General features: G+C 29.3%; 9 protein-coding genes across 9 annotated transcripts; 4 read left to right on the top strand and 5 right to left on the bottom strand.

Annotated features, from left to right (window-relative positions):
- Positions 1–482: 482 nt before the first annotated feature.
- Positions 483–1,569, bottom strand: BX663DRAFT_523521 (inosine triphosphate pyrophosphatase). The gene is made up of 7 exons (XM_051529528.1): positions 1,513–1,569; positions 1,353–1,439; positions 1,198–1,262; positions 1,068–1,141; positions 853–997; positions 708–784; positions 483–634 (listed from the first exon to the last, which is right to left on the bottom strand). Exons 1-7 carry the CDS (start codon positions 1,538–1,540, stop codon positions 535–537), a joined length of 576 nt encoding a protein of 191 aa, XP_051378784.1. The 5' UTR covers positions 1,541–1,569; the 3' UTR covers positions 483–534.
- An 849-nt stretch (positions 1,570–2,418) lies between these two features.
- On the top strand, positions 2,419–3,645 carry BX663DRAFT_555519 (uncharacterized protein; the record flags this gene model as incomplete). Its single annotated transcript, XM_051531635.1, has 7 exons — positions 2,419–2,572; positions 2,634–2,754; positions 2,820–2,875; positions 2,916–3,058; positions 3,136–3,232; positions 3,291–3,538; positions 3,607–3,645. The coding sequence occupies 7 exons, from the start codon at positions 2,419–2,421 to the stop codon at positions 3,643–3,645; spliced, it is 858 nt and encodes a 285-aa protein (XP_051378783.1).
- A 355-nt stretch (positions 3,646–4,000) lies between these two features.
- On the bottom strand, positions 4,001–5,004 carry BX663DRAFT_533156 (uncharacterized protein; the record flags this gene model as incomplete). The annotated part of the gene is made up of 5 exons (XM_051530507.1): positions 4,001–4,207; positions 4,265–4,471; positions 4,576–4,732; positions 4,796–4,850; positions 4,878–5,004. 5 exons carry the CDS (start codon positions 5,002–5,004, stop codon positions 4,001–4,003), a joined length of 753 nt encoding a protein of 250 aa, XP_051378782.1.
- A 1,567-nt stretch (positions 5,005–6,571) lies between these two features.
- BX663DRAFT_555517 (uncharacterized protein) lies at positions 6,572–7,259 on the bottom strand (the record flags this gene model as incomplete). Its single annotated transcript, XM_051531634.1, has 2 exons — positions 6,572–7,023; positions 7,121–7,259. 2 exons carry the CDS (start codon positions 7,257–7,259, stop codon positions 6,572–6,574), a joined length of 591 nt encoding a protein of 196 aa, XP_051378781.1.
- Positions 7,260–7,667: 408 nt separating this feature from the next.
- Positions 7,668–8,022, bottom strand: BX663DRAFT_442373 (uncharacterized protein; the record flags this gene model as incomplete). The annotated part of the gene is made up of 2 exons (XM_051523509.1): positions 7,668–7,772; positions 7,807–8,022. Coding segments are annotated over 2 exons (321 nt in total), but the record flags the coding sequence as incomplete, so codon positions are not given.
- Positions 7,847–8,978, top strand: BX663DRAFT_564440 (uncharacterized protein). Its single transcript, XM_051532047.1, has one exon. It carries the CDS (start codon positions 8,275–8,277, stop codon positions 8,866–8,868), a length of 594 nt encoding a protein of 197 aa, XP_051378779.1. The 5' UTR covers positions 7,847–8,274; the 3' UTR covers positions 8,869–8,978.
- A 912-nt stretch (positions 8,979–9,890) lies between these two features.
- BX663DRAFT_523485 (uncharacterized protein) lies at positions 9,891–10,329 on the top strand. Its single transcript, XM_051529526.1, has 2 exons — positions 9,891–10,079; positions 10,146–10,329. Exons 1-2 carry the CDS (start codon positions 9,913–9,915, stop codon positions 10,201–10,203), a joined length of 225 nt encoding a protein of 74 aa, XP_051378778.1. The 5' UTR covers positions 9,891–9,912; the 3' UTR covers positions 10,204–10,329.
- Positions 10,330–10,884: 555 nt separating this feature from the next.
- On the top strand, positions 10,885–11,974 carry BX663DRAFT_523482 (40S ribosomal protein S18). The gene is made up of 4 exons (XM_051529525.1): positions 10,885–10,918; positions 11,270–11,296; positions 11,404–11,842; positions 11,917–11,974. The coding sequence occupies exons 1-3, from the start codon at positions 10,916–10,918 to the stop codon at positions 11,836–11,838; spliced, it is 465 nt and encodes a 154-aa protein (XP_051378777.1). The 5' UTR covers positions 10,885–10,915; the 3' UTR covers positions 11,839–11,842; positions 11,917–11,974.
- A 62-nt stretch (positions 11,975–12,036) lies between these two features.
- On the bottom strand, positions 12,037–15,711 carry BX663DRAFT_461222 (Nup133 N terminal like-domain-containing protein). The gene is made up of 8 exons (XM_051523949.1): positions 15,532–15,711; positions 15,372–15,473; positions 15,202–15,295; positions 14,825–15,113; positions 13,522–14,747; positions 12,622–13,444; positions 12,404–12,543; positions 12,037–12,328 (listed from the first exon to the last, which is right to left on the bottom strand). The coding sequence occupies exons 1-8, from the start codon at positions 15,644–15,646 to the stop codon at positions 12,148–12,150; spliced, it is 2,970 nt and encodes a 989-aa protein (XP_051378776.1). The 5' UTR covers positions 15,647–15,711; the 3' UTR covers positions 12,037–12,147.
- Between the last annotated feature and the right edge of the window lie 468 nt (positions 15,712–16,179).

The raw sequence follows: 16,179 nt of genomic DNA, 5'->3' as shown, positions 1-16,179 counted from the left end.
GAATTATAATTAAAGTTATTTGAATCGTTATTATTATGAATTCATTATGATAAAGAAAAAAAAAAAGAAAGAGAGAGAAAGAGAGAAACAGTACTATTATTTCAATTAAAGAATAGAATACCATATCGAGCTGATTAATATTAATTAGTAAAAAAGATAAATTAGAACAATCAGATAATTATATCCAAAAGATACCAATCAATATAAAAAATGGAATAGTTGTGAGTGGATATTACGAGTCAATGCAAAATTACAGTTATGGTTAATAAAAAAGACAGTACTTAGACTTATTTTCATGCTTATTCAAGCTTATAACAAGAATAACTGTTTCACATTTAACATATACAATTAGTAGCTTGTAGAGTGTTCTCTCAAAGTAAAGTTTTACGTTGAAAAAATAAATAAATAAAGTCTGTTTCATATTTAACAAAGTAGAAACTACAATAAACAATAAAAGAGACATGTTTGTAGAAGCATTAGACCTTTTTTTTTTTTTATATAAATCAAGTACATCTATGGCTCTTTATTTTAAATCTAATTTGTTGTTTTGTCTTCAAAATATTTCTTTAAAAGTTCCAATGCTTTTCCACGGTGAGAAATGGTATTTTTAACCTTCTTATCCAATTGAGCATAGCTAGACAAGAAAATAAATAAATAAAAAAGTTAGCTTTCTTACGCATTCAAAAAATATAATCTTCATTTCTTACGTTTCTTCAAATCCATCAGGTTGAAAAATAGCATCCCAACCAAAAGTAGCTGGACCGCGTGCAGCTACAATTTTGCCCTATACATATATAGATGTTAGATCTATATGTATTCTATATTATTATTATTATTATATTATATTTTTACATTAGTTCTTCCTTCAAAAATAATAGGTTCATGGCCAGGGCCCTCACAGTAACCAAAAGTACAAAGTGCATAGGCAGATCTATCATCAAATCCATCTAACATTTTATTAATACCAGCGTGGCCAATAGAGTCTTGAAACCATTTACTATTTTATGTATTAGTATTTTCTATTTTTTTCCCCAAGTATATATATACATATATGTGTGTGTACTTACATATAAGGACCAGGAAGACCTTTCATAGCGTTGAAACACAAGGCAGTATCTTCAGTAATGCAAGGTCCATTAAGCTAATTTAATTTGTTATTATTGGCATATTTCAAATCTTGAATTTAAACTTTATTACCAATTCAGCTGCCATTTTACACTTTTGCTTTGCGATTTCTTGGGTTTCACCTTGAAGTTCAGGTACTATATATGTATATGTGTATATAACAGAAAAATAAGGAATAAGAAAAAACCTTTTTTTTTTTCGAGCCTTTACCTAAGGCTATACTTTACAATCTACTTTGTGAGATTCGACATCAATAACTCCTTTTAAAATAGCTTGAACTTCAGCAAGCTTATTCTTATTTCCAGTAACAAATACTATAACATGGATAATAATAATAATAATAAAAAGAGTTAATCTCGAATGTAGTTATACATGTTGAAGTTATACCAAGCTTAGGTAATTCTTTGGAAGTCATAATTAATGAATCGTATTCTCGAAAAAAAAAAATAAAAATAAAAAATAAAATAAATTATTTAAATTTTGCAGTCAAAAGGTGACCGTCTTTCTGTATTTAAGCTTTACTATCTAGCTTCACTCCCAAATCCCTAAACCCTCTGACCATCATCTTCTTCCAATACAAAAACGAATTTCTGATAATTAATTATCATCACTTATACATATACTTTAACATTTTCCCTTTTATATCCCAAAAGGGTTTTTCTTTCCATAGCGATCTGACCTGGGCAAAGCAGCATATATAAATGCTATGTGCTCATTGGTCATTTTTTAATTTTTTTTTTTAATAAAATTCTTCTTTAATCATATTTAAGCTTTACTAACACTATAGCAGATAAGCTTAAATTGAATGAACATTTTACACTATTTTACTAAATAGGAAATTAATAAATATTACTCAGGAGGTTCTAATATACAAATAGTCGTGTCTATATTTATGTGCTTTATAATCCAAAGTGGTAGACTTTTGGCACTATACATGTTATGACATAGACATAAAATGAGTCCATTTATTTCATTTAATATTATTCGTAGTTCTTCATAACAAATCATCTTTGTTTATAGCCGTCGTGTTACGACTATTGAATATTATTATTTTGTGGTGAATATTTAATAATTTATTTTTTATTTTATTTTATTTTTATTTTTATTTTATTTTATTTTATTTTTATTTTATTTTATTTTATTTTTATTTTATTTTATTTTATTTTATTTTATTTTATTTTATTTTATTTTATTTTATTTTATTTTTATTTTTTTTTTTTTAATTTTTTAACCCCACATTTTACAACGGTTTATCCTCACAGTTAAATAAAAATATTGATTCAACTATTTATAATGTCAGTCTACTACAGTGCGGAATCTAAATTGCCATCAGTCATAGATTCATCTCTTGTTGACGAATTTATTATTGGAAATTGCCCAAGCCATTCAACTAGAAAAATTCTCTTAGACTGTACACTAGTACCTCAAATAAAAGAAGAGCAAGAAGGTAAACATAAATATGAATAGAATAAAAGAGTGTATGTGTATGTGTGTTGTTCTTATTATAGATAAAGGAAAAGAAAATCATCCAATTGAAACAAATAACAATGATAAAGAATCAGTCACCTTGAGTGCATCTTTGAATCAAATAAAAGAGATTGAAGAAGAATTGATTTTATATAGAAATACGTAAGATAACGATACTAAAGAAAGTAAAAAAAAATAAGCATACAAATGTAATATAATTTGCTTAGTATCTACGCTGAAAAGCTTGAAGCTTTACAAGATGAATTAACATGTATAGAAAAAGGTATAAAATAAATACATAAAATGATGTATTTAAGTTAAAGAACAAATAGGCACACATAAAACAATAAGGGAGCAAGATAGAATCTTGTCAAAAAGAAGAAGGAAAGAATTAACAAATATTGAAATAATGTATGAATATGAATTAAGCCAACTTGATAACCGAGTTGAATATGAAAAATCACTTGTAATAGAAGATATAAATGTATGGTTTTAAAATAAAATAAAATAAAACAACAGCTTACAGATATTCACTTTATTTAGAGAAAATCAGTCTTTGCAAGACAAATACTTGATGCAGAGAATAATAACATTCATTTTCATCCCAAGAAAAAGATAAAAACGACCGGAAATGAAGAAGGTAAAAAAAATAAAATAAAATAAAATAAAAAATAAATTACATACTCATTTATTTGTAGAACAAGCAAACGCTTTTATTCTATCTTCTTCATATTCAGACACTGAAGAAGATATAATAAATAATCATAATAATAAAAGATCCATATTCAGAAGGATACATTTAAAGAAGAAAGTAGAAAAATTAGTAGCTATTCAAGATCGACATAAAACTGTAAATTTAAATAAAAAATTAATCAATCATCCTCAACAAGACAGTTTGACAGAAAATGAAGAAGAGACAGAAAATGACTTTTTAAGAATTAAACAGGTAAAAAAAAAAAAGAAAAAGAAAAAGAAAATAATAACAATGATAATAAAATTATTTGCAATTTTAAGTCTATAATAAACACAAAAACACAATTATGTTTCGCATAGAAAAATGATAGCTGCTACTACAGTCTTTATGGTTTCCTTCTTTATGTCTAACAGACACTTTTTATTTATTTATGTAATATATATTATTATTATTATTAGGTACTACTACAAGTTTAAATAAATAGTTTCTAAAATATGATTCATGGTATTGACTTGTAAAACTTCAATTTGGTTACTCTGTATAAAATAGAGGATTAAATTTCCCAGTCAAAAAAAAAAAAAATGTTTCTCTGGTAATTACCTGTCTTTTTATTAAAGTCTTTATTAAGTTCGAAAGAGGTGTAAGGTAGTTTTCTTTCATCCAATTAACATTATCTAAATTCCATATAGTTGTCTAGAAATTAAAGAAATTTGATTATAAATAAATAAGAAAGGGCTCTTTTCTTTTTGTTTCACTTACAATGTTCTTCTTCCTATCTAAATTGAGCAAATAATAATATAAATTTAAAGCTTGCATTATGTAATTGTAATTCTCCCAATATGAATTTGGATCTGAATTCAATTTGAAAATAAGAGGAAAAAAGTTCTTAAACACATATGGACTTTTGAAAATAGAAAAGTGCTACAGTATATGTATATATTTAGTATAAAGAGAAAGCTAGTTTCTATTTTATAATACCTCATTTTTAAAGGCGTTTCCAATTTGATCTTTTAAAAGACTAATAGCAGCTGTGTTCATAGAAGGGAAAGGGCAATGTTCAAGTAGTTGGTGCATAAAAAAGACCCGAACTTCATCATCCCCAGAGTTAATGAATCTCTCTATTAGTTTATATAATAAATATCGAATTGAACTATCAGGACATGTTGCAGCTGCAGAAGATAGGACCTGGTTAAAAAAAAAAGAAATTTAAAGAGGTATATAAATTACTTTTCTTCAATAAAGAGAGAGAGAGAGAGAGAGAGAGTTAGGAGGGAAAGAAAGTAACTAACCTCAATAATTCTGATAGCTTGAAATTCATGTTCATTTCCATAAGGTCCAGGAACGTATTTTTTTAAATCATCAAAAGAAACATGTTTCTGTATATGATCAGCAAAGTAAAGCAAAACAAATACAGACTTATCTGCTTGCTGGATACGATCAGAGGATCTATAATAAACATAGCAAGTTAATGATGATTTACATTAGATTTAATATTTATAGATTTAGGACCTTCTTAATAAATTTAACACTATTCCAATAAACTCTTTGGCTAAAGAATAAGCATCTATATCGTTAGGAAATAGTCCAATACTAGATAAATGAAGAATATCTGACCGAATGATTTTATCATATAAAGATAAGCATAAAAGTATTGCAATGCCATTATATCCAAGAGGATATAAACGTGCATTTATCATTTGTCTATCATTCTCTATCATTTCATCCTCTAATACAAAGCTTAAATAAAATCGATAATTATATGCGTATATAAATTTCTTTTTATACCTTTTGAAATATCATGTCTTTCGTTTTTCTTCATAGAAGTTTGAAGTTGAAATAATCTCTCAAAAGAAATATCCGATGCAAGAGCCATTTTCTTATAAATGTATGTATATTGGATTTCTCCACTTTAAAAAATTTTTTCTTTTTTTTACTTACTAAGCAGCGATCTGTAATATCAAACATTGGTTTATAAATAGGATCGTTCACATTATAAATCATCGTCTCTGTAGGCTTTTTAAAATGAAATGAAGGATGAAATTGGTCAACATATATTTTTGACATTTGCAAATCAAAATTGGATATAATTTTTTCGTGTACAAGATTCAGGAGATAATAGGCAAGGTATCGTCTTTTAGTATCACCATTTTCAAATCCAATATTTTCACTATTAAACTTTTGATTTACGCGTATTTTAGTTGCAATGAAAAAATAATTCTTATTAAAAAAAATGACTCACAGGGAACTCAGAAATGTCTTGATTCACTGTTCGAGTATAAATAAACTGTATAAAATCCAAGCAATTGTTTGTCAATAAAATCACAATATGATCCCAATCAGAAATTATTTTTGTTGAAGAAGAAAAAATGGACTTTTCAACCAAAATTGACTCGACAATACTCAATAATTTGACAAAATAATTGGAAAGAAATGGTAAAAATAGCATCCAATCTCTAGCTTTTGTCATTTTCTCTAGTCCTAAATATAAAGTAAATTAATATCGAATGCATACAATTCTGTTACATAAATAAAAGGAAACCTTTTCCAAATAATTCTGTAAATACAGCTGAAAATTTAGCTATTTTATAACATTGTTCAATATCATTATTATATTCCCATGATAAACATATAAGTTGATCCATCATCATTTCTACAAGTTCATCATGTTCTAATTGATCTGCAAGTTGTTGTATGACTAAATAAGATTGTACTTGAATGTCTAAATAAGGACAATTTAATAAAGGAATTAAGTCTTGTAAAACTGAAAATCCATTCTTAGAAAGAAATTCTTGATTCTAAAACGTTTTTTTTTTTTTTTTTTTTTTTTTTTTCTTTTAAATAAAATAAATGAAAACATTTGCTAAATTTACTATTCCTACTTTTTCACTTTTACTATTCAAACAATGAATAAATTCTTTCAATAGCTTTAAAATGCTATTTTGGTTATCCATTTTTATTAATTTTAATTCCTTTCGAAGACTTGCTGTTAATTCTGTAATTGATTCATTTGAATTTTGAATCTGTTCTTCATCCTGAATTCATTATATTTACGCACATGTTCATAAAGAGTCATACAATTTTTTTGAGTTCATTCATAGCCTCACTTACATTTATTTCATCTATTTGTTTTTTGAAAAGATGAAGACGATTAGATACGAATATACTACTACTCATATTATATCACTAAAATTTGATTAAAATATGTGTATAAAAAAAAGACATTTTTAAAAATAACAGTCTAACTTCGCGGATAAATATACTAAAAAAAAAGGAACATTTATGTATTTACATATAAAACAAATTCCAAAGATCACATATATTACAAACACCGATGATAGTATTATCAGTGCCAGCCTCAAGAGAATAGGATATCATTCCAGTACAATTAGAAGAATGTACTGAAGTAGCAGTCAGGATATCATAAAGACAGGACTCAGTTACATAAAATCCGCAATTTGGGCAACTGGCAATTGGGTTTTGTCCGATTGTTCGTGCATCAGGCACTAAAGATGACTTTTGACAGTTGACACATATCGTTGTGTTTCTTGAAGCTTCATAAGAGGCCAATGTATTTTCCAGCTCTTCTTGCTCTTGTTGAAAATAAGCTTCATTTTCTTCATATTCTCGTATGCTCTCTTCAATTAAGCTGTCTATATCGACAATCCCTTCTTCTCTCATCGATTGCTCATTTTCCTGCTTGAATCTTATCCATTCGTCTTTTAATATTTTTGCATCAACTGTATATAATTATTGGAAGGAAGGAGGAGGAGTTTTTTTTTTTATGTAAATTATAAAAATGAATTTAACTGTATATATACATATCTTCTTATAAACCAAACCTGATCTTTTCTAATCTTGTCAATTTTTCTTGTCTTGCTAATTTTACTTGATTTGCACATTCACGTTTGAATTTTTCATGCCAGCGACTTTTACTGTCTAAAGTAGCTTTTATCGGTCTACGCATAGACTGCATTAGAAAAAGAAGAAAAAAATTAAAAGGTATAATGATCTAAATAAAACTTGAATGAACGTTTTTTTTTTTTTTTTTTTTTTTTTTTTTTTTTTTTTTTGGGATTACAGTCTGAGAAACTAGATTGGGCCAATAAAAAAACTAATTAGGTCATTCGAAAATTAAATTGGGACACGGATGTAGAATTGGAACAGAAATACGAAAATGGGACAGAGATGTGATTAAAGAGTAATTTAATTAAAGTAAAGACCATTGCGCACGTAATGGCTATGAATACATTGTTTTGCCCTGGCCAGTTCTAAGTATTATTTTGTATAAAAAAAATCTCTTGCAAGAAAAGAGGAAAATGTATAAAAGTAAAGAGAAGCAGAATCAGCAAAAGAAATATTTGAACTACTACCACTACTACTACTATGAATGATTTAACCAATTCACCAGTTTAACGCTAGAAATAATGAGTTCAGGAGGCGGTTTGTTGTGAAGGATATAGTCCAATTCGTGGCATATTCGGGCATACTACCGACTAATGAACGGACCAAATGCAGGAAACTTTGGGACGGCGGGAGTTTTTTTTTTTTTTTTTTTTTTTTTTTTTTTTTTTTTTGGAAGAAAGCCTGTTCAGGACGAAGGAAAGAGGGTCAGGGATGGTGTGTGGCATTTGAAAGTGGCTATGCATGTCAAAGCAGATAATAGCATGATCCCACGTAAGCCCTGAGTCTGAGTGGAAGACACGATGTTGCGGCTTGCCACCGAGGAGCCAACCAAGTCACCATCGAACATATTATTATTTTGGATCAGGAATAATTTCAAGTCATGCGTCATGCTAATATTCAAAATAAAGACTGAGTCTGACTTTAACCGAGAAAAAAATGCCCTAAAAGTATAATTCAGACAGATCGACAGCTTTGTCACTTTAGAACGTTTTCCATAAATGGTAGAATTTGCTAAAATTTGATACTTTATTAGTATATGTAGATTCAAATTAAACATATGATCTGTCAGAAATATTTGCAACAACATGCTCCAGCGCATTTTACCAGTCGACTGTAAAGAAGCTGATGTGGTTCTATTGCAAAAAATTACCAACAGTACAGATGAATACAGATGCATATCTAGCGAAGACGTAGAAGTTTTCCAATTGGGAGATGCTATGAAGAATGAAAACTTGGCTGATGTTTCTCTTTGCGGGCTGGATCCCAATCGACATCAGGTTTTTGCTGCTGCTGCTTATGGGGAGGGTGATGAATCCCATCAAATCAGACAATGCTCTACTAAAGAGTACTATACCTTAACAGGGTCTATAAGACACGCAAAGAGAGAAACAAAAAGAATGTCTCGAGAAAATATGGAGGATATACTTCTCAACATTCCTACAACCAAGACAGTTGTTCTTTTAAACTATTTGCAATACATAACTTATATCCTCTTACATCTAAACAGAATACTAGCATTTAACAACTTCTCAACTGCTGAAAGTCGCTTTCACCTATACCAGGGAGTTCAAAGGGCCAGACAAGAAATGACCAATGTCCTCATTAATGGTGGAAAAAAAAATACAATAAGGCCAAAAGAACAAACACAAAGAAGAAGAGGAAGAAAAGAAAGAAGATGAGAGACAAAGAAGTTCCCCAGCAGACAAAGTGAGTATACTAGCATCAAAGCAGAGAGACAAACACTATATTCATTAACTATTATTTCAGGAACACCAAGAAGCTTTCGAAGCCCCAACCTTTCAAATACGATAAAAGTAAATTACCTGTTATAGCTTTCGGAAATGGTATGTTCGGAAAAGACGGTGTACATTTGAAGGGTCTCAGGATGGGAGTGACAGCAGTTCTTTACAAACAGCTCAAAATAAGACAGAAATCAGGAGAACTTTTACTTGCTTCTGTAGATGAGAATGACCCAATTATTTTTTTATTGGCCCAACCTAGTTTCCCAGACTGTAGACGCAAACACATCATATAAGAGGCGGATGTTTAAAACTTTTTCTTTATTTAGAGATGATGCGTATTCCTCGTATAAAAATTAACAGTTCAAACCAAGGCATATACTTTATTTTAAAAAGAAAGAAAAAATAGCTCTCTATAAATACAATTAAAGATTCTTTTCTATTAAATCGAAAATTCATAACATAGGTTATAGAAAAAAAACAATGAAAAAAAGAAAAAGTATATGTTTTATTTTGGTCGGTGGCTTTGGTAAAAGTTAGAATATATTATTTTTATAAGAAAAGAAAGGAAAAGGAGAAAAAGGCTGAAGGCGTCGAGTCTTCTACGCTATCATATAAAATGCAATATTATAAATTATTTTCAGTTTTGCATCTTTACACATACAAAGTCTGTGCTGTGGAATAGATGCTCACAATATAGTAAAGCAAAATTTAAAAGACTTGTGTGTGTGTGTGTGTGTGTTTTCAAAACTATTTTTGCAATAAATCATGAAAGCATACACTTGAACATTACTAAGAATATAACACTAAACAATATTTCATTTAACAACAAATAATAAGCATAACAATTCTTGCTTCTTGGGGGCTTTTTTTTATTATTTATTTTTTTTTTCTAGATTTAATTTTAATTGTTCCGAAGCAACTTGGTCTTTTTTTTTTTTTTTTTTTTTTTTTTTTTTTTTTTTTTTTTTTGTTCTCGATATTATGAATGAACCTCCTACAATTTATGCTTCCAAAAAGATGCACTATGCTCAATTGCGAGAGGAAATTGATAAACTCAATAAAAATATCAAACAGTTAGAAGCAAATATCAAAGTTACTGCTGAGCAAGTTCCAACCTTTCGTAAAATGGGTTCATTACATGCCTCAATGTAAGTCCATGTGTTTACTAGTTGACATTTTAAAGACTAATTTCAATTATTGTTTATTTTTTATAGACTCATGTCAGTAAAATCGGTATTAAATGACTCTGGAAATGATCGTCCAACATCGTAGATGCACAATGTATTATACCTTTATTAGCTTACATTTTATATACAAATATATATATATATATATTTTAAACACATTTAATAAATTAAAGTTGATTGACATGTAAAACAGTACATTTAGAAGAAAAAAAAAAGAGTTTGATCAATATAAAGATCTTGAATAGATCGTTCAAACTATGAACGCGTAAGACTCATTAGGGATCTAAACTTGTATAGATTTTCCAAGATTAGTAAATCTTTTTTTATTTTTTTTAAAGAAAATTCAACACGTATTGAGTATGTAGACTTCAAGTGTTACCTGTTACTTAAAAGTCAATTTTAATACCAAATAACGTACACACACAAGCTAAAATAATAATAATAATAATAATTATCATTCATATCTAACTTCAATAGAGCCTGATATCATGTATTCTTTCCCTTTTTTTTTTCTCCATTTAGGAAAAAAAAAAACTAAAACTAAATTACACACCTCAATGTCAGTAAAAGAGAACAAAAGTCTAATACAAAATGCAAAACACTGGATAATAATATTCTCTTAAACTAAAGGTGTTCTATAGAAATACAAACAAAAATTATTGACGACTTGTTGCCGGAGATTCATCATTACCGCAAAAAAATAAAAAAAAAATAAAGAATCGGAGTTGGAAACAATGTAAGTTCATATTGTTGTTGACAAGCTGTAAACAAGAAGACCTTCCCTTTTTTTTGCCATCATGGTAATGCCCAATAAATAGATATAAATATGTACATCGAGGAAATGATGAATTGTGAAAAAGAAAGGGAGAATAGAATAACAGAAAGAAATGTTTCAAGATGGATGTAATAAAACGATAGATGGATGGATTAAAAGATTGATTTCATGGTATAAAGGAGGGGAGAAACAATTTTTTTTAAGTTTGTAGTAGATCCAATTCGAGATTCGAAATTCAAAATCATGTCCAGCATTTAAACATCTTTTTTTTTTCCATGTGTTTTATTCTCTCTTGAACGAATTCATCATTTCATCGAAATGACTATTAAAATTAGCAACTAACTTCATTTCCCTTCTTTTTTTTTTCTCACTTTAGTCGCTCGTCGTTCCCGAAAGAAGCACTGTATGTTTTTTTATAAATAATCTTTTACAGCATTTTGTGAATACTAACTTGCTCATTTTTTCCCCTTTTATATATATATATATACATATATTCATATATATTATTAGTTCCAACACATTATTCGTCTTCTTAACACTAACGTTGACGGTCGTGTCAAGATCCAAATTGCCTTGACCTCTATTAAGGGTGTTGGTCGTCGTTTCGCCAACATTGCCTGTAAGAAGGCTGATGTTGATCTCACCAAGAGAGCTGGTGAACTTTCTTCTGAAGAATTGGAACGTATCGTCACCATTCTTCAAAACCCTGCTCAATACAAGATTCCTGCTTGGTTCCTTAACAGACAAAAGGATATTGTTGATGGTAAATCTTCTCAAGCTATCTCTAACGTTCTTGATACCAAGTACCGTGAAGATCTTGAACGCTTGAAGAAGATCCGTGCTCACCGTGGTCTTCGTCACTATTGGGGTGTCCGTGTTCGTGGTCAACACACCAAGACTACTGGTCGTCGTGGTCGTACCGTTGGTGTCTCCAAGAAGAAATAAGCATGTAAGTAAGAAATAAATAAAATAAAACAAAAATGCAAATGTCATCATCTTACTTACTTGAAAAAAAAATTATAGTTTATTTTCGGGGAGTATATCAGCCTATTAAGCATAATAAAAACCATGTTTTTTATGTACATTGTTTTGTCTTTTTTCGATTGTATAAATGTTTTTTATTTAGTTATAATCTTTTATTTCTTTATGTGTAAAAAAAAAAGGAAGTGGGAAGGGAAGGGTGGGGGGAATAAATTGGTGTTTTTTTTTTTCTTTAAAAAATAAAAAAAGAAAATAAATTTATTCAAATAAAATCTACTGAGTAGTCGTTGTGATGGTGGCAGCAGCTTCTTTACGAGCTAATTCTAAAAGGCTTTCAATTTCTTGTAACAAATGATACATTTCATATTGCTTTGCTGGTGTAGTGACAGATTTTGCACAAATGGAAGCTGAAGTCAAATTATCAATACGTGTATTTAAACTAATGTTTTCTCCACTAATGATTTTACCCAAAAAAAAAAAGGTTAAACTACTATGTTGTGTTTTTTTTTCTTCTTAGATTGCAACTTACACAAATCTTGCTAATTTTACATAGGTGTGTGCAGCTTCTTCATATCTTTCATTACATCTATAATAAACAGCAAGCAAACTAAGACGATCATACGTAAATGGTGTACGGTTTAAAAACTCTTCAAGATGAGGTGGAGAGGCCTAAAAAATGAAAGATAACGTGTTAGTATTAAGTATGTATGTATGTATATATATAATTAGTCTCCTGAATCCCTTTACCTTAATTAATTCTTGACCCATCTTTTTTTCAATAAACTTTTCATAAATATAATATTGGAAAGCTCTGTCATCATAACTAAAAGCAGTTGAAAAGACTCTCTTCTTGTAATCATCTTGAGAAGAGGATGTGTTCAAGTTCTTTGTTACAACCTCATAAAGCAAGTTAAAAACGATCTCATAAAATGGTTCTTTTGATTGCAAGATTTGAAGTCGAGGATCATTTGGAGGTTGTCCGGTTTGAATATAACTTGTAGTAACATGTTTGGGATCACGAGCTTGTGCACAGACAATAGCAAGTCGAACACCATAAACATGATAGCCTTGAAGAGCAAATTGATTTGCAATTTCACTTGCCTTTCCAGCAGGAATATGAATAGCAATCTTATTCAAAATATTTAATGAATCGGTCAAGATTAATTTGGCTTGATTCGTATTAGGAGCATTACGTGCTGCATAGATTTGATCAGAAGCCTTGTATAATAATACATCATTAGCATCACAAAAGGATCCACAACATTGGGTAAGAACATCAATGACATAAGTGGTATTATCAATTTTCTTGAATGTATGACTGATTAATGCAGATGATAAATCACTTGCTAATAAACGACCTTCAGTTGTAGTTAATAAGGTCTTCAAATCTATCTTCAAAAGTTGAGCCTGAGAGTCGGGCTTCATCAAACTCACAATAGATGAAATACCAGTCTCAATGAGATAGTCAAAGAAAGAAATAGCTTCTGTTAAATAAATAACAAATTCATGTAAATTCTCATAAGATTTTGTTACATGATTATTAGGCGTCTTTGGAAATAAGACAGGATTTCTAAAAAAAAAAAAAAAAAAAAAAAGGAGGAAAATCAGTTATCAAAATTTGGATATCATCATATACACTCTTACTACCTTTCGATAAATGAAGCAAGCTTCCTCAAGATTTGTTGAACATTCTTTAATTCCTTTGGTAACAAAGTAGTTTCATAATTTGCTTCATTATTCATTTTAACAAGCTTCTTTGACCAAATAGGATGAATGATACGATAAATAAATAAAGCCAAACCGTCATGTCTACTACTATAAGTTTCTCTAGAATTAGTATTGAGAGTATTCAAAAGAGAAGGAACTTGACCAAAGCGTTCTAAAAGAGCCTTTGCACCTTCTTCTACAGTATCAGTAACGGGTTCAACATAATAAAGAGGGTTATTACGATCAGAGACAACAGAGGTATTTGCACAAATAAGATTGAAGCAAAGAGCACAGCTATTTACATAACCAAAATGAGAAAAGAAACTTTCAAATTCTTGAAGATAATTCTCAATACCACGTCCTGAAGACATTAATAATCTATAAAGTATATCAACAGGTCGTTGTTTAGCTATCACAGTAAGGCCAGAGGTTGTCAAGACAAGGAAATGGCGTGAAGGAGAATTGTAAGGTGCCATCAACTCATTCACTGAACCTACAATTGTAGATTCAACCAAGCTTAATACCTTGCCGTGAATATCGATAGTTCCATAAAATTCAGTTAGTCTAATATCAGACGTATTTGAAGTACAATTAGCTAGATTTCCTAAATCAGGAGAGAAGAAGATAATTTTATCTTGTTGTTGTTTAATGGCCATAAGAAGACCTTGATTATAAATAATTTTATCAAGTTGATCTGCAGTAGTCAAACAATCATCAGAGGGTGATCTAATATGGACAATAGTAAGACCATTAGGAAGAGCATCATACAAAAGATATTGTCCATCTTGATGATGACTAAAATAGATTCTACAGCCACTTGAGGTCACAGCTACAAGATGATATGCAATCGATTCTGATGACGTTGTAGGATGAATAGACACAATCTTGAAATTTTCCAGTCGTAAATGGTTTGAGTTCGTATTTGTCTTTCTAGCATCAGAAAGGATATCTGTCTTTTTGTAAACTGTATTAAATGTGTTCCCATCTGTTCCCAAATAAGTCACATAAATATTAGAATTCGTTGTTAATTGATATAAAACAGTGCCATTTTGGTTGACTGCAATTTGAATCACTCGTTCCTGTGATTGTCCAAATAAGAAAGCAAACAAACTTCCACTCGTATGTAATTTTTTAGAGCATTTATTAACAAACCAGGATTCCTCACTCTATTAAATGTATGTGTTAAAACCTTTATCTGTCTGTCTGTCTGTCTGTCTATACATAAGGGGGAAAAAAAACTTACTCTGTAGTCTAATTCCCAAACATTTCCATCACTACCTAACATAAAAATACGGCCTTGATCTGTTCCAACAATATCAATCATATTGACTCCAGCAGTGTTGGTCGACATATCAGTATTAAATATCTTTAAGCCAGTCTTAGGATCATATATAAGACCCACAATTCTGACTTCTCGAGTAGTAGAAACAATCAACAACTGTTTCATTTCTTTAATAAAAATACCAGGTTTAGGTTTAACAAACCCGATACTAATAATATCATCTTCTTCTTGAAGTGTAACTATATCTCGACTAACCAAAAATAATAACAATTATTACATAATGCTTCAATTATAATCATAATATATCTTATTATTTTTTTTCTCTTCTTCTTCTTTACCTTTGTGTGTAGTCCCAAATATAAATAAGGTTCTTATTAACAAAATAAGCTCTATCAATAGAAGGTACAATACCACAAAGACCATTCGGTTGTACTAAGGAAAGAAAACAACGATAATCAGTTAACATTTTTTTTTTATAAAATAATCTATTCATCTTTCTTCTTCTCACATTGTTGAATAGCATTCAATCCATTAACTGGCATTGTGATAGTTTGCTTGATTACAAGAGGCTTGACTACATCTTGTTGTGGCGTATTGTAGAAACTTGGGTCTAATAAAAGTATTTATATTAAAGGACTGTATCTTTATGCTATCTATTTAGTTATTACCTGTAAATGTCTTTCGAAGATCAGGGAACTGGCGATCAATGACGCCTTTACTATCAACTGTAGCCGAAGCAGAACAAACTGCCGTAATTGTTTTTTCTGGACTTGTGTTTTCCATGATCAACAATTATTATAATTAATATATGTGTATATAAATATATATGTAGATATGTATATATTTATAAAAAAAAAAAAAAAAAAAAAAAATAACGCGCTATGAAAAAATTGCTTTGTGTGTAAACTTCAGAAAAAAAGATGTTATAAAATTTCAAAGTCACAGTTCATCGTCGTGTTTTTAGCCTGCAGTAATGCTGCATACTCCGATAATGGAAAATAGTATATAAAATTTAGAAGAAGGAAAGTTATGCCATAAAGAAGACTAAATATGTGTTTATGAAGGTCATTCTATGTACTTTGAGAAATAAAAAGATATGATTAAAAAAAAAAGGAATTAGTATGTATATAATATTGCAGGTTTTTAACCTAACATGAAACTATTAAAGAGTCTTTATTACAAGACTTGTATCTATTTTATAACTAGATACAATAGCCAAGTTTAACTTGAAGAATAATGGACTAAATATATGAATTTAGAATATTCATGATTTGGAAATAGCTCCTTGGTTTTAGAAGAAGAAAATATATCCAAGT

This window comes from Cokeromyces recurvatus, assembly GCF_025118155.1.
Source record: "Cokeromyces recurvatus strain NRRL 2243 chromosome Unknown BX663scaffold_36, whole genome shotgun sequence".
NCBI classification, from domain to species: domain Eukaryota; kingdom Fungi; phylum Mucoromycota; class Mucoromycetes; order Mucorales; family Mucoraceae; genus Cokeromyces; species Cokeromyces recurvatus.
Note: the sequence above shows the minus strand (reverse complement) of the source record. Positions and strands in the feature narration are given on the sequence as shown.